General features: G+C 52.0%; 11 protein-coding genes across 11 annotated transcripts; 2 read left to right on the forward strand and 9 right to left on the reverse strand.

Moving 5' to 3' along the window:
- Nucleotides 1-829: 829 nt before the first annotated feature.
- On the reverse strand, nucleotides 830-1,873 carry PC9H_005561 (uncharacterized protein; the record flags this gene model as incomplete). The annotated part of the gene is made up of 2 exons (XM_036775125.1): nucleotides 830-1,524; nucleotides 1,579-1,873. The coding sequence occupies 2 exons, from the start codon at nucleotides 1,871-1,873 to the stop codon at nucleotides 830-832; spliced, it is 990 nt and encodes a 329-aa protein (XP_036633627.1).
- A 230-nt stretch (nucleotides 1,874-2,103) lies between these two features.
- PC9H_005562 (uncharacterized protein) lies at nucleotides 2,104-3,730 on the reverse strand (the record flags this gene model as incomplete). Its single annotated transcript, XM_036775126.1, has 8 exons — nucleotides 2,104-2,178; nucleotides 2,239-2,613; nucleotides 2,664-2,846; nucleotides 2,901-3,056; nucleotides 3,107-3,313; nucleotides 3,366-3,466; nucleotides 3,520-3,620; nucleotides 3,669-3,730. 8 exons carry the CDS (start codon nucleotides 3,728-3,730, stop codon nucleotides 2,104-2,106), a joined length of 1,260 nt encoding a protein of 419 aa, XP_036633628.1.
- A 188-nt stretch (nucleotides 3,731-3,918) lies between these two features.
- On the forward strand, nucleotides 3,919-4,883 carry PC9H_005563 (uncharacterized protein; the record flags this gene model as incomplete). Its single annotated transcript, XM_036775127.1, has 4 exons — nucleotides 3,919-4,010; nucleotides 4,058-4,175; nucleotides 4,226-4,508; nucleotides 4,561-4,883. The coding sequence occupies 4 exons, from the start codon at nucleotides 3,919-3,921 to the stop codon at nucleotides 4,881-4,883; spliced, it is 816 nt and encodes a 271-aa protein (XP_036633629.1).
- A 233-nt stretch (nucleotides 4,884-5,116) lies between these two features.
- On the reverse strand, nucleotides 5,117-7,443 carry PC9H_005564 (uncharacterized protein; the record flags this gene model as incomplete). Its single annotated transcript, XM_036775128.1, has 6 exons — nucleotides 5,117-5,637; nucleotides 5,692-5,770; nucleotides 6,704-6,770; nucleotides 6,819-7,033; nucleotides 7,096-7,186; nucleotides 7,238-7,443. The coding sequence occupies 6 exons, from the start codon at nucleotides 7,441-7,443 to the stop codon at nucleotides 5,117-5,119; spliced, it is 1,179 nt and encodes a 392-aa protein (XP_036633630.1).
- A 50-nt stretch (nucleotides 7,444-7,493) lies between these two features.
- Nucleotides 7,494-8,433, reverse strand: PC9H_005565 (uncharacterized protein; the record flags this gene model as incomplete). The annotated part of the gene is made up of 5 exons (XM_036775129.1): nucleotides 7,494-7,723; nucleotides 7,778-7,858; nucleotides 7,907-7,960; nucleotides 8,014-8,214; nucleotides 8,268-8,433. 5 exons carry the CDS (start codon nucleotides 8,431-8,433, stop codon nucleotides 7,494-7,496), a joined length of 732 nt encoding a protein of 243 aa, XP_036633631.1.
- Nucleotides 8,434-9,306: 873 nt separating this feature from the next.
- Nucleotides 9,307-10,549, reverse strand: PC9H_005566 (uncharacterized protein; the record flags this gene model as incomplete). The annotated part of the gene is made up of 2 exons (XM_036775130.1): nucleotides 9,307-10,047; nucleotides 10,106-10,549. The coding sequence occupies 2 exons, from the start codon at nucleotides 10,547-10,549 to the stop codon at nucleotides 9,307-9,309; spliced, it is 1,185 nt and encodes a 394-aa protein (XP_036633632.1).
- A 498-nt stretch (nucleotides 10,550-11,047) lies between these two features.
- On the reverse strand, nucleotides 11,048-12,180 carry PC9H_005567 (uncharacterized protein; the record flags this gene model as incomplete). The annotated part of the gene is made up of 9 exons (XM_036775131.1): nucleotides 11,048-11,240; nucleotides 11,309-11,334; nucleotides 11,391-11,431; nucleotides 11,484-11,510; nucleotides 11,562-11,606; nucleotides 11,673-11,711; nucleotides 11,793-11,897; nucleotides 11,975-12,106; nucleotides 12,171-12,180. The coding sequence occupies 9 exons, from the start codon at nucleotides 12,178-12,180 to the stop codon at nucleotides 11,048-11,050; spliced, it is 618 nt and encodes a 205-aa protein (XP_036633633.1).
- Nucleotides 12,181-13,782: 1,602 nt separating this feature from the next.
- ACO1 (Aconitate hydratase mitochondrial) lies at nucleotides 13,783-16,622 on the forward strand (the record flags this gene model as incomplete). The annotated part of the gene is made up of 10 exons (XM_036775132.1): nucleotides 13,783-13,964; nucleotides 14,018-14,126; nucleotides 14,183-14,212; nucleotides 14,266-14,433; nucleotides 14,482-14,737; nucleotides 14,788-15,071; nucleotides 15,129-15,510; nucleotides 15,565-15,939; nucleotides 15,992-16,536; nucleotides 16,596-16,622. 10 exons carry the CDS (start codon nucleotides 13,783-13,785, stop codon nucleotides 16,620-16,622), a joined length of 2,358 nt encoding a protein of 785 aa, XP_036633634.1.
- Nucleotides 16,623-17,982: 1,360 nt separating this feature from the next.
- PC9H_005569 (uncharacterized protein) lies at nucleotides 17,983-19,288 on the reverse strand (the record flags this gene model as incomplete). Its single annotated transcript, XM_036775133.1, has 3 exons — nucleotides 17,983-18,012; nucleotides 18,071-18,952; nucleotides 19,010-19,288. 3 exons carry the CDS (start codon nucleotides 19,286-19,288, stop codon nucleotides 17,983-17,985), a joined length of 1,191 nt encoding a protein of 396 aa, XP_036633635.1.
- Nucleotides 19,289-20,631: 1,343 nt separating this feature from the next.
- PC9H_005570 (uncharacterized protein) lies at nucleotides 20,632-21,601 on the reverse strand (the record flags this gene model as incomplete). Its single annotated transcript, XM_036775134.1, has 3 exons — nucleotides 20,632-20,678; nucleotides 20,734-20,771; nucleotides 20,823-21,601. The coding sequence occupies 3 exons, from the start codon at nucleotides 21,599-21,601 to the stop codon at nucleotides 20,632-20,634; spliced, it is 864 nt and encodes a 287-aa protein (XP_036633636.1).
- Nucleotides 21,602-22,559: 958 nt separating this feature from the next.
- On the reverse strand, nucleotides 22,560-24,314 carry PC9H_005571 (uncharacterized protein; the record flags this gene model as incomplete). The annotated part of the gene is made up of 2 exons (XM_036775135.1): nucleotides 22,560-24,165; nucleotides 24,223-24,314. The coding sequence occupies 2 exons, from the start codon at nucleotides 24,312-24,314 to the stop codon at nucleotides 22,560-22,562; spliced, it is 1,698 nt and encodes a 565-aa protein (XP_036633637.1).
- Nucleotides 24,315-24,386: the final 72 nt, after the last annotated feature.

Raw genomic sequence — 24,386 nt, forward strand, 5'->3', positions numbered from 1 at the left:
ACAGAGCGGAAACATTGAGACGATGCGACATGAACGCGGATGCAACAGACTCTGCAAACACACACAACAAAATAAAGACAAAAGCAATATATCGAAAAGTGAGGTCGAGGCGTCCAGGCTGCAGATGTGCCGCGAAACGTGATTGCGAGGTGCCCAATTTGCGGGCACCAAGGCGAGGTCGAAGTCCCCCCACCGCAGGCTCGAGGTCCATTTGCGAGGTATCCACCCCCACCATCCCTATCCTACCCAAGTCCCCCTAGCCGCAAATCAAACCACTCCTTCCCCCAACCTTCCCCCTCCCAAACCCTACGACCTCCACTCCAATCGCCGCGAACGTTCGATTCGTCTTCATAGCTCGAGAGTCGATGCCTCGGGGCGAATCCCTCGCGACCGACCAACGCGAACAAGTAAAATCAAAAGAGACATACCTGGAATGGGTCCACATACCATGTTGCTCCACCAATGGCGGCCTACCATTGATGCAGCAGCATGGTACGCAGACAGTGCTACCCCTCTCCGCATCCCGCATTTCATCTAGCAACCCCACAGCGGCCCACACCCGCGCTTTCTCATGAAAAGAGCGTGTCTAGGTCACTGCAGGTTCGCATCGAGGTCCTCCGTGCTCTCCACTGCCTCAGGACGCGCAGCATTACGGGCCAAGTGATGTTGAGCTTCTGAAGAAGTAGAGAGCCATCGAGGGCCAAGATGAAATGGGGGATGGGGAGAGGGGGCACTTCTGGAGAAAAAGAAAGAGGAGACAAACCCACCGATAAGAACCCGCAACACACAACCCACCTCTCCCCGTCGTTCACCGCCCCCTACCGCCGCCTCAGACCATACCCGCCGACCCTCCGCCAGTCCTTCCAGCCCCCAAGCTACCGCGTCCCGGACCCGAGGCGATACTCCTTCCAACGTAGCCAGCCACTCTTGCAGCGTACCCTTGATAGGCGACCTTGATCCTGCGGTAGAGAATCTGAAAGCCCGACTCTACGTCCGCAATACTGTGCGCCCCGCCGTTGATGCTGTTGTGCTCTTGCTCGATACACCGCTGCACTGTGACAGGCGCATGATAACTTTTGGGGCGCACATTTCGGGGCCTGAGGTCCTTTTGCTCCCGCTTTCTGCCACGCTGGCTGGTACTCGAAGAACGAGGAAACGGGTGCCCGAAGAGCGGCTGCTTTCTGATACTCGGACGCGGGGGACGTAACAAATGCAAGTCTTCCTCATACACGATGCGCCTATCAACGCGCGAGGCAAGGGACATCATGCCTTTGCCGCCACCAATTGCCTGGGACCTGTCGGGAAAGCTGGAGGCTGGAACGCCTCGAGTCCAAGACTGTTGATGTTGAGTGGCAGCTTCTCGGAAGATACGGAGGGTCTTGTTGTCCAATTCGCATGCATGGATGAAGATGGCTGGCGTGGCGGCAGTGGCTGACAACAATGGGAACACCAAAGAGGAGGTTCCGGTACAAGGGGCCTCTACAGTCGTAGCCAACGTGCAAGGCTCTGGCATAGGCAAGTAGTCTGCAAGATGAATTGAATGAACAACAATTTGCCTAAACGAGTCTATAAACTCACCTCCTAAAGTGGTACCGATCTCTTCTGCAGCGTTCGCAGCAGTCGAATCGAGAGACAGGGGGCTACCAGCGACTGGGGGGGTGGCGACACAACGGTCAACGTCGTGATCCTGTACAGCTGCAGGGGTATCAATCTGGGTAGAATTCATAATGATGATATATGAGGATACGAAGAAATCTTTGAGAGTGTGGATGATGGTGGTAGAGAAGAAAGGTAACGCGACTGGGAGAGCGTCAGCCAAGGCGTGGATAGGAGACAGGAGCCACATACTCCCACGGGCACCTGACCGCGACATGGCGAATTCAATTGCAAACAGTCTTAGCCTGGTGATGAACACAGACGAATCAGTAAATGACAGTGATCAATTAACAACGACGCCGTGACCGAGAAGTAGTACGTTGTATGGGTTGGACATGGGCATGTTGAAGAATAAGGCGCAATCGTGGATGCTAGTACCATCAATTGGAGAAATAGGCCAGTTCGAGCATGCATCAATTAGGGTTACAACATCTCTACATCTACTCATCACGAATGTTCCTTCTGCACGAACTTCGCAATGGTCTGAAGTTGGATATTGGAAGTTCCTTCGTAGATGGCACCCTGAAATAGAAAGTCATATTATGAGCCTCGTAGCACGCCATGAACAAGTGAAGGACTCACAATCTTAGAATCCCTCCAATACTTCTCGATGCCCGTCTCACGCGTGAATCCAACGCCTCCAGCCCACTCGATCGCCTGCCCGGACACCCTCTGCGCCACTACGCTCGCCCAGTATTTCGCCATCGCAGCCTCCTTCGTGAAGCTTCGCCCTTCCTCCTTCCGCCGAGCAGCGTTGTAGGTGAGGAGCCTCGCGGTCTCGATCTCTATCGCTGCTTGTGCGATCTGGAATTGCATGCCCTGGAACGTCCCAACTGGCTGCCCGAATTGCTTCCGCTCGTACGTATATGGCACTGCTTTGTTGAAGGCACCCTGCGCAAGCCCGAGCATCTGTGCAGCGATACCAATACGCCCTTCATTGAGGATCTCAATGGCGATCTACGGGAGCGCATGAGCGTATGCAGCAAGCAGAAAGGACATCTCCAAACCTTGTAACCCTTGCCCTCTCCGCCGAGAACGTTCTCAGCGGGGATCTTCATGTCGTCAAAGTTAAGAGTACATGTCGATGAGGCGCGGATACCAAGCTTCTGCTCTTTCTTCGCGATCTGAATGCCCATATCTTTGGTGGCGATGAAGCACGTAATGCCCTTGTACCCCTTGCTAGGATCGACCTGCGAGTAATCATTAAAATGCGTTGTGAAGGAAGAATATGAACAGATGCTCACATTAGCGAAGATGAGGAAGACCTCGGCTTCGTACGAATTTGTGATCCACATTTTGGAACCGTTGATTATCCAGTTATCACCATCCTTTGTCGCACGGGTCTGGAGCGCAAATGCGTCAGAGCCAGAAGCTGGTTCAGACAAACAGAAGGATCCCAACTGCGAGGCCTGTTAGCGACCGGTCAGACTAATATACGTTAGATACTTACCTTGGATTCGGCGAGGAGGGGTAGGAATTTGTCCTGTTGCTCCTTGGATCCGTATTTGCGGAAGACAGTGTTGACCAGGGTGTTGTGGACGTCACATAACACTGATACTGACGGGTCGACCTTAGCAAGTTCTTCAATGGCGATGATTGCAGACGTAAACGACGATTCGGCACCCCCGTGATCCGCACTCGTTTCGATGCCCATAAGCTGAAATCTCTGAGTTAATGTGCGATCCAGCGAGTAGAGTCTTTGAACTGACCCCTTGCTCGAATAGACCAGAGATAACGGAAGGGTCCATCATCTCGTTCTCATCCATATCCCGTACTTTTGGACCAACGACTTCGGTCGCAAACTTCTGTACTGCATCGAGAGTGAGCAGAGTTCCTAGTAGAGATATGGGTATATGTGCACACCTGCATCACGCAGCATGACCTCTTCTTCAGTGAATGTATCCAGGGAGGTCACGGTGGGTGCATCTGACCGCACCAAGCTGGTAGAAGCGAATGTCCTGCATCTAAATATAATTCAGGTAATCGTCTTGAGGATAGGAGAGGAGGCCTACCTCAGAGATGGCTTCGTACGGGGTCTGAGGGTCCGCGCGGCCTGTATCACACCTCTAAACATATTGTTGGGTCGTAGCGAGCAGGAGAGGGGAATAAATGGCCTATACTTCTTCCCCTCCAACCTTTATATAGAGTTCAAGTTCCGGCGACCAGCGGCCACCGGGGATCCGATCGCTCACGTGATTGCGCCCTCCGAAAGCGCCGGCGCCTGCTCGGTCAACATCATCTTCAAGAACGTCGTCGTACACGATGGTCGCTGCATTGACCGTTCTGCTCGCTGCTCTCCCCGTCGCGCTCGCTTTCTCTGACACTGCGCCAATCGTTGCATGGACGTCGCACAGGTCGGTCCTCTCCTCCTCTTCCGATTCAGATTCTTGACCCTCTTTAGGTCTGCTGCGCTAGAAACTCTCCCTTCGGGCCTGAAATCAGGCGCAGCGTTGAGCTACCTCCTGGCGAATAACGGAGCCTGCGAGAGCGATGCGATAGTCGTCGTAGAGCACCCTGGGGTGAGTCCCATTCTCTGCTCAGGAACCCCGTTTTTGACAACTTCATGTAGCTGCATGCTTCAGATCTCCGAAACCTTTCCCCCAGCTCCCCTCTTTCGCTAGTTCTCCGAGACTCACCATCGTCGAGACAATACCCATATGTGTCTGTCAGCCCAGACGACGTCTCCGTGATCGTCGAAACGGTGTCGTCGCGGTGCAAGTCGCGCCTCGTCACGTTCACCCCAGGACAACCTAGCACTACACTCTCTCCCGGTGAAAAATACGTAATAAACATGCGCCTCCCCCACCTCGAGGGTATGGCTCTCGACCGACACACGTCGCTGTCGCAGCATAGTGCGTATCTTCATTCGTTCCGCAGAACTACCTATAACGTGTACCCTTTCAGTTGAATCTCTCTTCGAACTCGAACTCAGCAACATCGCAGCATCCTTCCCGAACCACCTCGTGCTCTACTCTGGCTCGACTTCTGCCTTGGATAAGCGCCAGTCTCCCGCCCAGACCGTGAAAACGGTAGCAGCAGCACCAAGCGGTGGTATCCTCAAACGCTACCAACTTCTTACCCCAGCACTCATCTCCGTGCTCCTCGTGACGCTATTCGTGCTGTTCCCCCTCCTCTTCCTCGGTATCACGGCGTTGTCGAGCATACAAAGCCCGCTGCGTGTGGAGGCGCCCAAGGGCTATAGCGACAGAGAGCGCAAGAATCAGTAGAACCAGAGAACACTCGTTGTTTCTGTATACATCGTAACTTTTGCACTCTTTTCGCCCACTAGCAGAATGAGAACTACTAAGAGAGGCATTTATGATTTGCCTTTACATTTGCACGGTAGAGCAATGTCCTTTGTTTCGGCAGGGGCTAAGTTCCAACTATCCTTTTATTGATGGAACGATTTGTATTACATAGGACAAGTGGAGGTCCAACACCCGCTGCCGTAGCGTCCACATCACATAAATCCTCTAGCTGCCGGCGCCGTACCGTCAGCCATCCCAGCGGCGAAACCTGCCGCGCCATTAACAGCACCGTCGAATGCATGCGCTGTGCCATCGGAAACACCAGTGGCGACTTGCGCTGCGCCATTAACAACGCCGTCGAATGCCTCTGCTGCACCGTCAGCCATCCCAGTGGCGGCTTGAGCTGCACCATCAACAACACCGCCAAATGCCTGCGCTGCACCATCGGCAGCACTAGTGGCAGCTTGTGCTGCACCACGAACAGCGCCGTCGAATGCATGCGCTGCACCATCAGCCATCCCAGTGGTGGCTTGAGCTGCGCCGTTAACAACACCGTCGAATGCGTGCGCTGCACCATGAGCAGCACCAGTAGCAGCTTGAGCTGCCCCGTTAACAACGCCGCCGAACGCATGTGCAGCCCCGTGCGCGATGCCACTAGCCGCCACGCGGCTCCTAGAAACGGGAAGGATAATCCAATCGCCTTGGGCGACTTCGCGGGCAGTCATCGCATCAGCTACAGAACTCGTTCAGCATGACCTACGGGAATTTTCCATGGAGCACCGCCTACATTCATTGTCCAAAGGAGCAGCGATGACCAAGGTGGCCAATGCGAGGACGGAAGCAGCGATGAACTGCATGACGATGGGCTGAGGGTCCCGTCCCGTTAGTAGTTGGTGCAAAATCTAGGAGAAAATCACAAACGTTTACAGGAAGGCTCTGGAGGCTGGGTGAACACAAGCGATGAGCTGCTGCTGTTGACAAGACTTCGACTTGCTTATATACTCGTGCGCTACATTCATTCGTGAGTGTTGACGTTGGGCCCAATGGCGGCGAAGCTTTCTACGTCCAGCATGACTGATTCCAGGCCACTGCCACAAGGATGCGTAGCAAGTACTAGTAAGAGCTTGCGCGAAGCGAAAAGCTTTCGGTAGCTCCTTTTGGAGAAGAGGATACAACAACGGCGGATCCCTACAACCTGCTTGGCAGGATGTAAGACTTGTACTCGGGCAAGGCACAACGATCGAGGGGTTGATCGCCCGAGAAGCGACCTAAGCAGTCCGCCCATCTCTACACCCAACATGCGACGCGCTAAGACAGCGTGACAACTCCCTATCTGCTATGGCTGAGGCAATGTCGCAGGCGAGTCGCGGTCGAATGCAACCTTATTTGAAGGATCGTGTCGAATGGCATCCGTCATGGGCTACTCTCTCTCCTCCCGAGGGTGTCCCCACCTTTCATACGATTCAAAGGCAAACAAAAGAATGGGCGCAATAATAGCATGGCTGAGAACTAATTCCGGAAGCTTGTTGCGTACGGCACGTTTCAAATCCTTGTTATCATAGAATGATGGAAGGGCCACAAAGTCATCTTTGCCTCGGTTGACAGGCCGGATACGTGGCATGCAAATATGCTGAAATGTTGAGTTTCTCGGCAGGCATCCTTATGGTATACAAGCGTTGCAGCTTACTAGCGCATCTCTGCCACGAAGGGACCGAGGAGCAGAGTCCCGATAATTAACTCATAACGTTTACGTATCACGCTTTGACCATACCGTACTCTCACCACACTACAGGCCGTACCGTTGTATCATCCCCATCTCCTCGTGTCACTAGCTTCCGAATTCGAGCTTTATCCACCTTCCCGTTCCTATAAGGTAACTGAGATAATCGTTGCATACAACCCCAAAAAACATACAGTGTCAACGGCAGAGATGGCAGAACGATGTACTGCTTCGGATTGGCGTAGTACGGTAGAGACGCCTGCATATTGGAGCGCACTTCGTCGAGGTTAGCTGTATCTGGAGCTAGAATTGAGACAATCTCCTGCCCAACCAAGAGGGTGGTGGCAACCGAGACCGAAGGGGAAGAGCAAATTACGGCCGTAATTCCATCGAGTTCTGCTCGAAATCCCTATCAAATAAGGGACCGACCGTTCCTTTCAAATCATTCCCTTCAGGTGAATCTAGACAAACCTTGACTTTGACTTGGTCATCGATCCTTCCTAAATGTTCAATATCTCCATCAGAACGCATTCGCCCCAAGTCTCCAGTATTGTACACCAATCTGTGGGCGGTGAGATCATCATGTAATTAGGAGAATTAGGCAGCGAAATACCCTGTCGCGGAGAAAATATCCGGCTTGAAGAGTCGACCCGTAAGTTCCACAAGGTTGATGTATCCTTTCGAAATTCCGGATTCCGGCCCCGCCCGCCCATATAGTGCCTGTTTTGCCCCGAGGAACAGGGCGCATATCCTCGTCCAAGATGTAGACATTGTTATTCGGTGTAGGTCTACCAATTGTGAGAGGATGCCCGGGTTCATGGCGAGATATCGTGTTCACTATTGTCGTCTACCGTAAGCCTAGATCAGTATCAACAATCGTGAAGGTCAAAGATTCGAACCTCGGTTGGTCCACAGCAGTTATAGAACGTAGCGTGTTTCGACCATCGCGTGGCTAGCGATTGAGGGCAAGGCTCTCCAGCGACGGCCACGATCTTGATATTTGGAAATTTTGAGGGATCGTAGAGGGCCAGTATCGATGGCGTGGCTATCACCAGGTCTACCGATTGTAGTGTCGACTCCCAGCTAGTCTTATCAGACCCTCGAATGTGAAGTGAACACCCATTCATCAGGCTCCCAAACACCTCCCACGCACACATATCGAAAGCTACATTGAGCAACTGTGACACATGCATCCCCGGGCACATTCCAAGATTACCTGGGAACAAGCAGAGGACTGGACGCGATTAGGAAGCTGTAAATATATCCGACGGTAGGTGCTTACGGTTGGTTAAATTTCCGTGAGTGACGACTACACCCTTGGGTTTCCCGGTGGTACCTATATAACAATCAGCGGATAAGTCGGGCAAGGCCTGAGTTGGAAAAGAGTACCTGACGTATATATTATGTATGCATCATCTTCACTGGTAGAGGTAGTCTCGAGATAGCGGCTGGATCGGGGTGGAGGAGTTTGGGAGATCAAGTCATCTAGACAAGCAAGTACGCCTGATGCCGACGAGGATAAACGGGGCATGAATGGGCGAGAGGCGAGAACGAGAGTGGGTACAACTTTAACGATAACATGTACCGGTCCTTGGTGACGTCGAGAATAAGCAACTGGGTGAAATTTTCTTCGAATGCAATACCGGAGTCGGTGACCGACTTCATATTCCCTGCGTTAGCCCGGAGGAATTCTAATCCTGCCTCGGCTGTTTTGCGAAACGTGGCCATAGAGAGTGGCGGCGAATCCTCTTGGATCGGACTACCGACTCTGGGGTCGACAGTTGAAGCAGTAGATGATAGGACATGCATAGGTAACACGAGATCCTAGGCCCTAATGACGGAGTCTGCTCCTTAAACCGTTCGTTCACACTGAGGCTTCAAATGGTAATCTGCCTACTTCGAAGCGTGTGGTACCCCCACGCGACCGTAATACATGTTTGGGCAACTTCATTGGTGGTGCATTCGACTGGGAAGTGGCGCACACGAGAGCCTAAGGGTGCCGTCATGGTGGGCCACAGATAACGGTATATCGGACGAATATAACACTCGCCAACTTCGAGTGTACCTAACCACCGTCAAGGTCTGATAGATGGCTTCGAGAAGCGATGTGTGCTTGACGGATTTCCTATCCACCGGAGTACCATCGCATCAGAAGTTTAAGATACAAGGCATGTTAGCCCACCTACTTGGACCCATTGAGTGAAGAAGTCTTGATGTATACCACACGGTGAAAATACGCATCTGTCATGGAGCCTGATCAGTCGCCGGCGTGAACGAAGCTATGTACTTCATGGAAAAGTTAACGATAATTGTGTTGAAAACCTACTGAGAATACAATATTATGATAACTTAGCAGTGACTGAAATCACCAGCAGGTATCGGTCCGCGTGCTCCTCAGGTGTTGTGATAACACACTTTTGATATGTACAAATCACGCAGAGAAGGGGTTCGGCGCCGAAGGGGGAAGTTTTTACTTTCGAACTGCTCGGGCCTCCGGGCAAAAACGAGTTTCTAAGGAACTCGAAGCGGACTCTGAAGATCAAGCATGGGCGCTGGTGGCGATTCAAAATTGTGTCCAATAGCATGGCTAATGATATCAACTACTTGGAGGTAACAAAAACATCGAAAGGATACGTCGAACAGTGGAAGCGGATGGAGAAAGCAAACATTGGGTATAGCTAGCTAGAATTTCTTCGCCCATGACGCAAACACCTCGTACGCATGCGTCCTCTCTGGCTCATGCCACTTGGCGAGCAAGACGGCATGTGTGGCGTTTTCAATTTCGACATAGGTCACCAAGTCCTTGCCCATGTCCGCTTCCATTCTGTCTGCGAGGGTCTTCATCGGATCTAAGGTCATTTCCACTGCACCCGCCAAGATCAGAGTGGGCGGGAGACCAGCAAAAAGGCCTTCAGAGTGTTCTAAACGAAGAGAGGCAGGGGAAATCCATGCATTCAAGTATGCGTCTGATTGAGGGAGAGAGCCGACCAATGAGCGGGTGGGGTATCCCGAAAGGAAATTGTGGACGAAGTCACTATTGGCGTGCGTGTGCATTGATGATTTTGGACCACGATGGGTATTTCCCCAGTCGACAGTAGGGGAATGCAGCATGAGGGCGCCGGGGATAGTGAGAGAGGGAATGCTAGCGTGGACGATGTAGCGAGCCAGAGCTAGAGCTAGATGGCCGCCAGCCGATTCCCCAGCAATCATAATGTTCGAGGGCTTGAATCCGACGGTGTTGACGAGGTAGTCGTAGCCCAGCATGGCATCAATGAGTGCAGCTGGGAAGGCACCACTGGGTTCCAACGGAGGGCCCTGGGAGAGACGATATTCGACTTGAAAGACACGAGTGTAATGCGGGGCATACTTGAGCGCCTCCGAACAAAAGTATGCGCTACCGCCTTTTGGGCCTGCCGAACCTAACTGAAGGTCATATGAATGAGCATGTGATGCACGAGTAAATCAAGCAGGAGAAACTAACCACAAAACCGCCACCGTGGAGTTCGTAAATAACTTTCTCGTCAGGGCCAGCAGCCTGTCCGACTTGGCCGTTTTCTCCACGCTTCCCGTACCAGAAACCTGCCACCTTGATGGGGTGAATATTGTTCACCTGTGCTGCACTCTTGATCTCGCCGACGACGAGTTCCTGTTTGGGTTCGATCCAAACAAGACCGACCTCATCGGGAGGACCCTCCTTTTCAGGGTCGCATTTCAAGGAGTCGATAGACGTGTCGAACATGGTGGTAAACAAAACACCCAAGGACTTGACGAGGAGCATGCGGGATAGCGACCATTCACGCACCGGGCGCCATGCTGGGACCAGGTACCGAACAGTCCAGAAAGGAAGCTTGACAAAAAGGAATGAGAGGGCTACACCAAAAAAGTAGAGTGTCTTGAAGGGCTGGTGGCGAAAGGCGAAAGGCATGGTTCGACATGAAGGTGCACACCATGCTCCTGCGCTTTTGACCTGTGTTCCCTGGTGATAACGTAACTCTCACATCTAACCGTGCTTCCATCTTGCTAACTGGTTCTTGCCGACAGGAAGACGCTGTGAGGATCAATGAATCCACCATCGCTACAAAAATAAAGCGTGGGTCCGCGATGACCCCTACGTAGTAGCATTCGTAGCTGATGTTGATGAAAAGCTTGAGGACCCTGTCCGATCAGCGCGACTTTTACCCCATGGCGTATCAGGCGATGCGGACGGCGACTAGGCTATCGCACCATGTGCTGGGTATGCATATATGCCCTCTGGATTATACTTTCATTGACGGATTACTTTCATGCTGTAGGTCATTAGAAGACAGAGAGTTAGGGCAAAGCCTGAGAAGGACGTTCTGTGGTCAAGACATGTCAGATATGATGATATTCAAACCTGATCCCAGTGCCTTCAAGGTGCCCACAGTATGCCTAATCGCTCCACTCACGAACCCAAACCACGACCGTCCCCGACCCATGTCTCAGCATCGTTACCCAGCCGGCTGGCGAATACCAAAGTACCTGGATCGATGTCAACGGGGCTGCGGTCGTCGGGAAAGTGCTGACGCTTTCTCGCACTTTCTCGGAGCTGGAAGAGCATATGGGAGGCCATGACTGAGTGTAGGACGCGCTGGATCCTGAAGCATATATGACATGAATTGTTTAGACGAGAACTGATAGGGTTATTGGTGGGTAAAGGGCGTACGGTGTGAGTAAGTTGGCGCTCTCCGGCTGATAGTTCATAATAAGTTTCGAGACCGTAGTTATATGTGACGTTAATAGCTCACACGACCCGTTAGAAGGATGTCGATGTTTATGCAGGAGACGACTAAGGGGGAAGCGTTCGCAGAGTGCTGTGAGTTTCTGGGGTTCGTACTTACAAGCCATGAAGATGTAGTACATAATCCCTGAGGAGAGCTGAGTGCTCACAAGCGTTTGCATTTCGAATTGATGCTTACCGTTCTGGTACATTCTAAGCAGGAAGCCGTTTGATACGTGCCCGACTGACGCGGGAAATCATCAGTACTCACGACGAACGATAATCTTCCCCTTCGAGGCGCGAAACTCACAATGTCGAGCGCCCCTGGAGAGCAGCAAAATCACGACCACTATACAACCAAAGTAGGCAAAGTTATTCGCCATCCCCAAAAGACAAAGCAAGGATAAGGTATCCCGTAGAATACACTCACGAGTTTCCCAAACCACCAAACCCACGAAGGCTAGGAAGACGATGTTGCTGCGAGGGGCCGAGAAGCAGCCATCTAGATTCGGAGCGATGTTGTTCATATCGACGACTAGGTAGTCGAGTAGTCGAGCACACAATGAGCTCCACGTATGTCGAAGTCAGGGAGAGATCGAAGGATCAGCTCACAGGTCATTTCGTCACTAAATTTCACGTAAGATATCGAGGTGATGCTTATCCCAAGGATGGCCACAATCAATAAAGACGCGCCCACGATTCTGGAGAATTGCCAAAGTGCCCAAACTCGAATGACAATTATGACTGCATCAAGAAGGCTTAGCTACAAGCAATACAGCAACTCCTACAATGATGCTGGTAGACGCACCTTCGGACATGATTATGCCAGCAATTATCATCCCTATCGTTGAATACGCAACAGGCCGCTGTACTCAGACACGCCGGATACAAAGGAATGCATGCGCTCACAACCAGACACATGGTAGATGTATGCGCACACATCGGCAGTTATAGACGGAGCGATGCTGCCTGTCAATAATATTGAAATTGGCAAGTAGAGGGAGAGTATGGACCCACGATACACTCCCATGCTTGCATCGACGAACGGAGGGTACCTGTTGAGGAGGAACAGGACTTTGCCTATACTCCATGGAGCTCCCCAGACCAATTCACATTCATCATGGACAGTCAGTGTGTGGTCGTAAATCTGGCAGTATTATCAGGATCATAATGCTTCATATGATGAATTTGATCAACCCACCAATATAACTGCGCCAGCGACTGCGAAGGATGAGTGTCAGGCTGCAGTAGGTATGAATGTATAGCGTCATGAGGACTGACTTTGTATATACTAGAAGCGGGTGATCGGTTAGCGAAAACGATGCTTGGACTTGCACTCGGGAGACCCACAGAACTTTGCTGTACTAAAGTTAGTGAGTGGGCCATAAAGTGCGTATTAGCTGGGGACGACATGGAGACGGGGAATTCTCGCCCTGCGCTGAGTGGGCCTCATAAAGAACCCAGGAAAGCTGGTAACACCACAGGATGTGTCTGTACATTGCTGATGCTTCCACCTAATGGTGAATCACCTAAAGTGAGACCCCTGAAGACACAGGCGAACGACATGCTGGCCGGGGTTTCGGTCGTAGTGGGTCTTTGGTCGTCGTAGGACTAGACTTGGCTTCGGCCATTGGAGATGTTAACTTTCTGATTCGTTGAGTCCGCCGACGACTGAGTGGGGGTACTGTACCTTGAGCGCGGGGCCCCGCGGGTGCCTCAACGGGTGAACCGTCCCCGCGATTCCCGATCACCGAAATGCATCAACGCCGACGGCGAAGCGACACGAGCTCCTCATCATAAACGACGTGATCTAACGCAACGCGACGCTGTGAGTGAAACGTGTCTTGCGACTTGCCTTGTACTACTTTCTTGGGAATTCGTTTCACTTCAATGCGCCTGATGGTTTGGCGTCCATTACCAAAGACAACGGTGCGAGCGTTTCTCAGTTGCGATCAGAGTTGAGAACCGGAGTAAGTTGAATCCACAGTAGGCCGGCCTTGGCTTTACGGTGTTTTTCGTTGAACCGGTCTGACCCTCGTGCGGCCATCCACATCCATATTACTTGGCCTATCTCGCGGGGTGCGATGGATGATGTACGACTGGAAAAATAACGGTCGCGCCGGTGTACGAGACATGATAGATAGTGCATAAGAAAGTTAGCCTACATCTGATAATTTAGGCTCGCGTCGACGCGGTGGCCGGTGAGCAGGAGGTTCGCTCCGGGTAAAGTATGCGGCGCGGGCAAAATCAATGCACCGTGATTGGTTGGCGTTAACGAACATGGAATCACGTGGCGATGGATTGCATAAAGATTGGAGTTCCGCAACATCCGAAATGTCCCTTCACCACTAACCAACACCATCATCACCAATTGTCGTTGACCGCCCTCACCATCGTCGACGACGACAACGACGACGACAATGTTTAACCTAGCGAACCGCACTGCCGGTGCTCTTCGCTCGCTGCAGCGCATGGCCGCCGGCATGGCCACGGCTGCACCGGAGCGAATTGGAGATACCAAAGTTCCTATGAGTTTGCTTGAAAAGGGCGCATACATCAACTACCAGCGTATAGAGGACAACCTGGTCATCGTTCGCGATAGGTCAGCCAATGTGCAGCTTTCTATTTCCGCTTCATCATACTGACCCTACTTAGATTGAAGCGACCTTTGACCCTATCGGAGAAAATTCTTTACGGTCATCTTGACGATCCTCATGGACAAGATATTGAACGTGGTGTCTCATATCTCAAGTTGCGGCCTGACGTATGTATTGAGTTCTGAGGTATCCTTTTCCTTCTTAGCTTACAATTATATATCAGCGAGTCGCCTGCCAGGACGCTACGGCGCAGGTATGTTATCCTACGTCACTTATGACTCTACGTAGCGCTTACCCTCATTCTAGATGGCTATCTTACAATTCATGTCTGCTGGCATGGATACTGCTGCCGTTCCGACCACCGTACATTGTGACCACTTGATTGAGGCCCAAGTTGGTGGTGTCAAGGATTTGGCCCGCGCGATCGATATCAACAGGGAGGTTTACGACTTTTTGGCTACTGCTACTGCGAAGGTCCGTGACTTTTCGGTTCCCCTTATCCAGTTGCTGATATGCGCCCAGTACGGTCTTGGTTTCTGGAAACCCGGCTCTGGTATCATCCATCAAATCATTTTGGAGAACTATGCATTCCCTGGTGGTCTTATGATTGGCACTGATTCGCACACGCCCAACGCTGGTGGCCTCGGTATGATTGCATGTGGAGTTGGAGGTGCTGATGCAGTCGACGTCATGGCTGGCCTACCATGGGAACTCAAATGTCCGAAGGTCATTGGTGTTAACCTTACTGGTAAAATTAGCGGATGGACTTCTCCCAAAGGTATTTATATTACCCGTCTCGAAGACCATGAGACTAACTCGCGCCTGTAGATGTTATTCTCAAGGTTGCTGGCATATTGACGGTCAAGGGTGGAACAGGCGCTATCGTTGAATACAAGGGTCCTGGTGTTGAATCACTCTCGTGCACGGGTATGGCGACTATTTGCAACATGGGTGCTGAGATAGGCGCAACAACGTCGATGTTCCCATTCAACAACCGCATGGTCGACTATCTAAAGGCTACGAAGCGTGGTGACATTGCCAACTATGCTTCTCGCTTCGCACACAATCTCCAGGCTGATGAGGGTTCCCAATACGATGAACACATTGAAATTGTAAGTATATGTGTGTGTGTGCTGCAGTAGTGACCGTCTTACTGAACATTGCTTCAGAACTTGTCAGAACTCGAGCCACACGTCAACGGTCCTTTCACTCCCGATCTCGCCACCCCCATTTCCAAGTTTGCCCAGGCTGTTGAGGAGAACAAGTGGCCCGCCGAGCTCAAGGTCGCCTTGATCGGTTCTTGCACCAACTCTTCGTACGAGGATATGTCTCGCTCTGCCTCCATCGCCAACGAAGCCAAGGCACACGGTCTCTCCGTCGCAAGCAAGTACACCATCACTCCCGGTTCCGAGCAAGTCCGCGCTACCATCGCCCGTGACGGTCAAATGGCTGCTCTTGAGGATGTTGGAGGCTTGGTTTTGGCCAACGCCTGCGGTCCTTGCATCGGTCAATGGGACAGGAAGGATGTTAAGAAGGGCGAACCCAACTCTAGTAAGCACTCCTCTTTCTCCATGGTACTCCAGTAGCTCACCGAGTCACTCGCAGTCATCACTTCTTACAACCGTAACTTCACTGGCCGTAACGATGCTAACCCCGCTACTCATGCCTTCGTCGCCTCCCCCGACATCGTGACCGCCATGGCTTTCGCTGGCGACCTCCGTTTCAATCCCCTCACTGACTCCCTCAAGGGTGCCGATGGCAAGGAATTCAAGTTTTCCGCACCCACTGGCAACGAGCTCCCCCCTCGCGGTTATGACCCCGGTGAAGATACCTTCCAACCTCCTCCCGAGGATCGCGCCTCTGTCCAAGTTGCCGTCAGCCCCACTAGTGACCGTCTTCAGCTGTTGAAGCCCTTCCAGCCATGGGATGGCAAGACACCAAGTGATCTCCCCATCTTGATCAAGGTCAAGGGCAAGTGCAGTAAGTGCCTTCCTTCTTTACCCACCTAGTTCAGCCCTAAAGTTCCTTCTAGCAACCGATCACATCTCCGCCGGTGGACCATGGCTCAAATACCGTGGCCATCTCGAGAACATCTCGCAAAACTGTTTGATTGGTGCCATCAACATTGAGAACGGTGAGGCCAACAAGGTCAAGAACCAACTTACTGGTGAATGGGGAGGAGTCCCCCAGACTGCTGCCTCTTACCGCGAGAAGGGCATCAAGTGGGTCGTCATTGGTGACCACAACTACGGTGAAGGTTCATCTCGTGAGCACGCCGCCCTCGAGCCCCGCTTCCTCGGCGGTCTCGCCATCATCGTCCGCAGCTTTGCCCGTATCCACGAAACCAACTTGAAGAAGCAAGGCATGCTTGCTTTGACCTTCGTTGACCCCGCCGACTACGACAAGATTCGTCCAGACGACAAGGTCGATATCCTCGGCCTCGAGGACTTCAAGCCCGGCCAGAACTTGACTCTCAACGTCAAGCACTCTGACGGCGCCTCCGAGCAGATCCCCCTCGCACACTCCTTCAACGAGGGACAGATTGAGTGGTTCAAGGCTGGCTCAGCATTGAACTTGGTACGTCACTTCCCTTCACTATATGCTCACAACGGGGCTGATACGGGTGTGTCATCTAGATGGCTGCTAAGGCCAAGGGCAACTAGACGGCTCCGTGCCTTTTCGCTCCTTCTTTCCCTTCCATTTAATGTATCCGTACAAAAATATTGGATGTCTTTGTCCATCGTCACAGACATTCCCTTTCCTTACTTCATCACTTTTTGTTTCCTCGATGCAAATGCAATGTATTTGAAAGCAAATAGGCATCATCGATCCCCCATGAAGCATGGAGTGAAGTAGTTTCATTTCAAGAGCGGTATATGTGGCACGCTCCTGGATAAGTACTTATTAATGGTGAGTGCTCGTCTCATGATCAAACCATCTAATCACTCGCACTGTGAACGCAATTTACCAGAGCATAGATAGTGTGCGTACGCCACACCATCTCGATAGCTGTATATCTTTCATGGTGGTATTTGCAGATTACCCGAGCTGGAAGAATGGTAACGAAAAGAAAGCTGGGATTCGGCCCGCCTGAGACGTTGGCTTGGACACTAGCTGTCCTCAACGCACCGCATGTCAGTTCACGTAGCTTCTCAACCGGCCTCTTGTACAAGCTGCTGCTGCTACGTTGTGCTGTAGGTTCCTTCACCTCCAAGGGACCCACACAAGGGGCCACCCCGCGCATATCTTGCTTGCGAGCTCGGCTACCTCGCTAACGAGGGCGGCGGCTTGGAACCGACCGGTTAGGAAGCAAACACTGCCAGCGGACACGTCGCCCGCTACTGAACGCACACGAGTATATGAGGAGGTTGAAGTCGTCCTTGATGACAGCATCTCATTGTTTGTATTATCACACTCACCCTCTGGAGTCTTCCCCGTTCATGACCATTTGCACTACTGACGACACTCTCAGCTCGCCATAATGCAGTTCATCGTTGCTTCCGTCCTAGCGTTGGTTCTTTCAACCATCGCTGCTTCTTTGGGCAATTGATGTATGTGGTATCCCTCTTTATGTACAGAAATCCATCGGTTATACCGTGGTTCACCTTACTTCCATAGCTAATGTAATGGTTATCCGCGAATTCGCCATAGATGATGGGTTTGTCTATTCTGGAGATACTGTCGGCGTCGCCACACCAAGTAGCGTTGTAGCTAATGCCATTGTGGGCGGCATTGCAGGTGCGTTCAGTCGTTTTGCTGGTGGTGTAGCACAGGTCGCTGGTAGGTTTTCTGACGCGGCATTAGTAGCCGGCCGGCTCTGGGCGACAAGGGCACGGGAGAAAGTGATTTGTGATGCATGGAAGTCACGCTTAAAGTAAGGTATGTCTAAGCACGATGCAATTACAAAGGTTCACCACTCTAAATAAGACTCTAGATGATATGGGCTTTATTTCAAGGTCACCGCAGGCTCTATAGTTTGCACCTTGTTGGCCTAATATAATGGTCAAATCGGCAGCTGCGTTCCTACGCGAGAACCTTGCGGAAATTTACCGTCTAGCACAGATGCAGCTGCTTCGGCCAATTTACTGGGGAAGGACGGTAGGGTCATGACAAGGGGCGGTATCGATGTCGTTCCGTCGATGAAAGGATAGTCGGAGTATCCCTTTCCTGAAACGTCCCCTGGGACATAGAATGTCGATCTATCGTACGAGTTCAACGGCAAGTCTTCCTTCCACCGCAAAGGTAGGTCAGGGTTGGCAAGGAAATATCGCCCAACGGCAATGATGTCGCCTCTTTCAGCAGCCTTGATCGCGAGCTCCCTGGTATATCCGCCAGCCGTGATGAAAGGTCGGGGTGACCATATTCTGCGAAGGAAATCGTTCTCCTCTTCTGTAGAAATACTGCCTTCGGCCCTCTCCTTTCCATCCGCACCCTCCAGCCCTAGTTCCGCTCCCACCCGTGGCTCAGTAACATGCAGATATGCCATGACTGGGAACCGCTCCTTCATCTGCTCGACGAAGTACGTGTAGGTCGGCTTGGGGTCTGCCATCCCCATGTCCTGGTACTTACCCCAAGGGCTGATCCGGATGCCCATTCTATCTGCTCCAATCTCTTTGGCCACGGCCTCCAGAATTTCCAGGCCGAACCTCGCACGGTTCTCGGGACTGCCTCCATACTCATCCGTCCGTTTGTTCGACATGTCTTGCAGGAACTGGTCCACAAGGTAGCCATTGGCACCATGAATCTCCACGCCATCAAATCCGGCGAGGTAGACGGCGTTCGATGCTGCCTTCGCAAATAGCTGAACGTACTCCTTGATTTCTGCAATGGTGAGAGCACGGGGTACTGGTGTAGGCTGGTAGCTGAGAGGAATGCCAGATGCAGACACTAGATCTAGTCCTGCTGCACTCAAGAACCCGGGGTCCGCAGTTCTGCCAAGGGCCCAAATTTGGAGGTACATATATGATCCGCGTGCATGTACGGCCGTGGTTATCTATTGAATCGCAGCGTCAGTTTCACATCCGTAGCCTGGTGATGAAGATGTAGCAACCTTCTTCCAGGCCGCAATTTGGGTGTCAGACCATATTCCAGGCAAGTTACTATATCCTCCGGCCTGTGGGCCAACTAGAGTCGCCTCTGTGATCAAGAGCGTTCCAGGTGTACTCCCCCTCTGGGCGTAGTATTCAGAGGCGATGGGGAGGAGGGGAACATGCGCAGTATCAGCGCGAAATCGGGTAAGGGGGGCGAGAGCAAGGCGATGGCGTAGAGTCAGTCGGCCCACGTCAACCTGTTGGAACAGGTTTGGTGTTGGTGTAGAAGAAGTAGACATGTCGTTCCAGGGATCTTTGCAACGGTATTCAGCTGTCTGCTCCACATTATATATCGCAACAATTTCCCCCCTTTCGAGTATGCTCGGCCAGGAGAGGGTGATCGCTGCTGACCGACGTCGGATTGATCATGCTGAATCAGGATTCATGACAGAAGCAATCGGCCTCACCAATTATAACGACCCCAGCCCGGGCATTCGTGACCATGATGTGAGAGCATACCACTCAACCAGTGGCTCGGATGAATTGATAGGCATAACCAGGATGGGATGATTTGGTCAGGCAACTGCAATGGGCTGGGTTGAGTTGACCCCAAGCTGGCATTGTATCTATCCATGCCCTCCCTGTATTATACACCTTCAAAGCTTCACCAACCCTGCTCCTACTCACTCCCATTTTTAATTCTAATTGATTCTGGATGTAGAGTACACTCTCATCATACTAGCCATCCGATCGCGATCGGCCGATCGACGACGGGAGTCCAGCTCCTTTTTCTTCCTCAGTGTCACAAATCATGACTGGCCTCCGTGGATCTATGGAGTGATGATGGGTTTGTTCTGACCTTGAGCAAGCTCAGAGCCCGTATTTATAATAAGCGACTGCTGTCAGTGCACTAAGTCTATTAAGCAGATGATATTCATGGGTTCACGGATCCGGGTGAAAGATATGCTCAAACTTGCAAATTTCTTTAGAAATGTATTGCATTTATGGGTCAAGTATGGGCGAGCTATTGGTTTTTATCCTGCGGACCAAGTCGGCGAATGCGAAAATCAGGTATGGGTTATGACAGTCGGCCGTAGGAGTTTGACGGCCGTCTGACGATCATGATCGGAATTCAACACGGAAGCAAAGTTTTAGTCGCCTCACCAGATCCTATATCTTCCTCGCACGTTGTGGCGACCTGTAGTATAAGGTCACACAGAAGGATGATGAAGCATACATTTTTACTCAACGTAGATTACAACATATCCTACCAACAAGAGAGAGGAAACGGTCGGACTCTACCATATCTACATCGCTCGCGATCCCTTCAAGTACAAATACTTCGAAGTAAGTAAAAGTATCAGAAAGCGGGATGCGGGGAAGCATTCAGTACGGGGGAATTAACGGGGAATGGTGAACGTGGTGGTATATCGTGAATGCCTATAATGTGACAACTAAAATGAACAGGAAGTGCGTTTGGCGTTTGCCGTGTAGAACAACAACAGAAGTAATGTTGTGTGCCATGTATATGTGGCATGGTGGTGACAGGGGACCTGATGGTCGCGCGCAAGTTGAACCCAAGGGAGGCAGAGAGCAAAAGAGTGGAAGGTATAATGAATGAATGGCTCAGAGGCCTGGAAGATTAAAGTCCTATGTTGATCGGCTGGCAGCCCATGGCAACAAGACCAGCTGAAGATGAACGAGTTAGAAACGTCGAGTGTAGGGGTGACTAAGAGGTGCTTACTGAAATGGACGTTGTCGCAGCAAACAGTTTGCGCCGTGCTAAATGCGTAGGTGAGAAATTGTCATGATCGGGCGGATTAGACGACATACCACGAGCCCCCGCCAAGCAACGAGTTGCAGGTGAGGCCAACATTGCCGACCAACCCATCAAGGACGACGCCCAGCAAACCAAGTACGTCGACGACGCTTGGTGCTGAGCTCTCTTGGACAGAGTTGCAGCATTGCACTGGTCCTGAGCTGCACTTGTTGGCGTAGATATCAATGTCGTTCTTGACGTAGGTGTCGCCGTATGCGGGGAGCGGGGCTACGATGTCTTCGGGATACTCGTCGTAGTAAGGCGTTTCTCCGTGAGGTGGTGCAACGGGCAAAGGAGCAACGATGTCCTCGCCTTCGCCGTAGGAACCGTACGAAGGGGCGATAGGAGCGGGAGCAACCACTTCAGGGTACTCCTCGACGGGGGGAGGGGGAACATAGGGAGCTACTGGGGCTGGAGCCACCTTCTCGGGATATTCCATGGGAGGAGGGGCGACAGGGGCGGGGGCAACTACTTCAGGAACATACTCTGGCACAGGAGCGTACTCTTCCTCCTCGTAGTAGTAAGGCGCCTTGCCATAGTCCTCGACCGCTGGTACGGGAGCAATGATGTCCTCTGGGGGGTAATCGGGCACATACTCTGGTACATACTCCGGCACATAGTCTGGCGCGTACTCCGGCACGTATTCTGGCGCATAATCTGGCAACGGCGCTAAGTCCTCGCCGTAGTCCTCTGCTCCGTAAGAATATGCTTCAGGCAAAGGAGACGCTACGACGGCAGAGATACCGATCAGCGTGAGCGTAGTCGAAACGAGTAGATTGTGTTTAAAGAACATGGTGGCGACTCGTTGACTGTTGGTAAGGGATATTCGTCAAGATCGTTAGATGTGAGTGGTGGAGTCGTTGGTAGGTTGATTGGCGTTAGGCGTGAGCTGGTATAGGCTTTGTGATTAGATGGGGAAATGAAAGTGGGTGATCGTGACTCGGAATGGGTTCGTTGGGTTGCGCTGATAATTGATTGTTCTTGGAACAGGGATTTATAAAGTCTCCTGCTGTCGATGTGCAGGCGGGACATCATTGACCTGGTGAGCGACAATCGCCATGCCAGGAATGCCAAGGATAGTGCAACGTGCTGTGACAGGGATACGAGGCAACACGGTAACGCTGCTGGAGGCCTGCTGGCGCCTTCCTAGCAGGAGGCATGATGGTCACCGGTCACATTTGGCGGCGGCGGGAAGCACGGAAGTGGCATTGGGCGGACTCGTGTTGTAGCTGGCGTAACATATTGCACCCTGCGTCGGTGTTCATGGAGACGAAGGGCAGCACATATTGAAGGCCTTGCATGGCAATCCGAGGTACATTCCAACCAGTGAGATGCCTGTCATACCGCGGAAGTAAAATCAGCTCCCACGATATCAAACATTGTCTGTCCTGTCAGAAAAAGCGGGCTATGAGTCGAAGATAAAAAGGGATGTCCATAGAGTTTGATATTGGTAGATATACATGGGTTGGGCGGCGGAGCGAAGGAGATAAGGTGGCGAAAAGGGAGACGATGATCAAGGGGGTGAAAATGAGAGGGCTATGCATGGTAAACGATGATGGATAGATGATTGTATGATGCGGGGAATATGCAGGGAGGGGGTATCGAATCTACGTAAGTACCATGGGCGTGTATGGCGAGTGACCTGACCGCGAACGAAAAAATCCAGACGTTATCCAGCAAATATTTACAAAAGCACAAATGCGAACCCAGGAAAATAGTGGAACATGAAACCAACGAAAACTAGGAAAGTATCAAGAAATATGGCACGTCACCGGGTGGCCTCGTGCGTGCATCTTCACCTTCCCTAAATCCCGCCGAGTAACGTTCACGCCGTAACAGTCCTCCAGCCAGACATCCTGGCCCTTACAGCTCTCGAGGATGTTCTCCCAGAACTTGACCACCCTAAGCTCAGGACCTTCAACGTCCGATCGGCCCATCCGCATGAGATGGCTTCCGAGGCTCATATCGCGCACGTACTTCAGTCCCGGGAATGGCTTGCTCGAAGCTGTAGGCAAACCCTGAGGCAAACCCAAGAGCGTTTCGATCTGGCCCTTCAGTCGGAAGAATGGCGTCTCATTGGTTAGATCTCGGTGTATCCTATCCGGGACGACTTCTAGATCGCTCAGCATCCGAAGATCGATGTCGCGGATACCGATGAATTCGAGTGTGGGATGGGCGGGGAGTAAGATATGTGGCGCTATCCAGTCGGGAGTTCGCCAATTCCACTCAGCATCTGCCGAGCACACGAACTGGGTCAAATTTGGACACCACTTCGCAAGGGGAATGGATGCTGAGAGGTTGTGGTTCTGGGAATTGGGGTTGTTGGGTAAAAGAGGGAAGGCTGGTGACGTCAGCCAATGCTCTTCGATTGAAGAGCTTGAGTGACCAAGTTCCAGTTGGTTTAGAATGGAACCATGGACTCGGAAGAATTGCGCGAACCCTTCTCCGGCGTAGGAGAAGTCGGCACTTACGACGGACAAATTAACAAGTCTTGGCATGGACCACGTCGAAAGCACGGAGAAAGCATCGTTATCGAGCGTTACTTTGAGGGAACGAAGGTTGGGTAACGCTAGAGCGTGCGCGGAAGGGTCGAGATCACCGGATAAGTGTGCAGGAAGACCGATGGAAGGAGGGAAGCGATGTGGCGGGTTGGCTGACACAAAAGTAAGCTCAAGAAACTCGAGGTTCGCCGAGGTGCTTCGCAGCGTGGGTGACATGTGGAGATGGAAGGAAGCATCGTCGTAGTTCGTCCAACTCAACCGTCTTAGGTTATTGTTTGGGTGGGCGAGGGCGGATAGCAATTTCTGCGGGGATGAATAGTGGTCGGAGTATTTCTCTGCGGTAGAGGCGTAGAGGCTGCGGCGGATAGATCGTTGGTCCGAATAGATCAACAGCTGAGGGGAGTAATCGAGAATCGTACGTAGGTCGGTGGGGTCGCATCGTTCGAGGGTCGAAGTTTCGATATGCAATCGGCGGATGTAGCGACCGCTTTGGCAACCAATCATCACCTCCTTGGTTGGGTTGAGTGGCGCGTACTGGCAGGCTTGGGAAAGGAGAGTGAGGGCGAGTGCCTTGGCTTGCGCTGCGCATGATATCCAAACAAACTCGTAGAGCACCTCCTGGGTGAACGAGTGCCATCGCTTGGATACGAGGGAGAAATTACACTTCTGCCGCATCGAGGCCGCATAGTGCGAGCGATGAAGGTGAGTGGGTGTGAGAAATGAGATTGGCTGGGAAGTGTCTAAAGGATCGGGGATTGAGAGTGAAGTGCAGGCATGGCGCAGAATGAGTGTCCATAGCTCGAGCGGGAGGCCAGGCAGCACCCGCGACACCGTTGGGCTCGGGGGCTCGCTACGCCTGGACATTCTTCGCTTAGAAAATCGAGACAATTAAGATGTGGAGATGACGACTTGCCTTTGTCCATACTTCCGCCTGGATAAACCGACAAGAAACCTGTCTAATCGCTGTTTCAGACGCTGAATGTTGCTGTCCAGTGTGTGGGACATGGTTTCGCGGGAAGGAACGACGAGGAGGTGGTCGCGGAGAGAGAGCAACAAGGGATCGATTCTTTTGCCCGA

This window comes from Pleurotus ostreatus (genome assembly GCF_014466165.1).
Source record: "Pleurotus ostreatus strain PC9 chromosome Unknown scaffold_3, whole genome shotgun sequence".
In the NCBI taxonomy this organism is placed as follows: Eukaryota; Fungi; Basidiomycota; class Agaricomycetes; order Agaricales; family Pleurotaceae; genus Pleurotus; species Pleurotus ostreatus.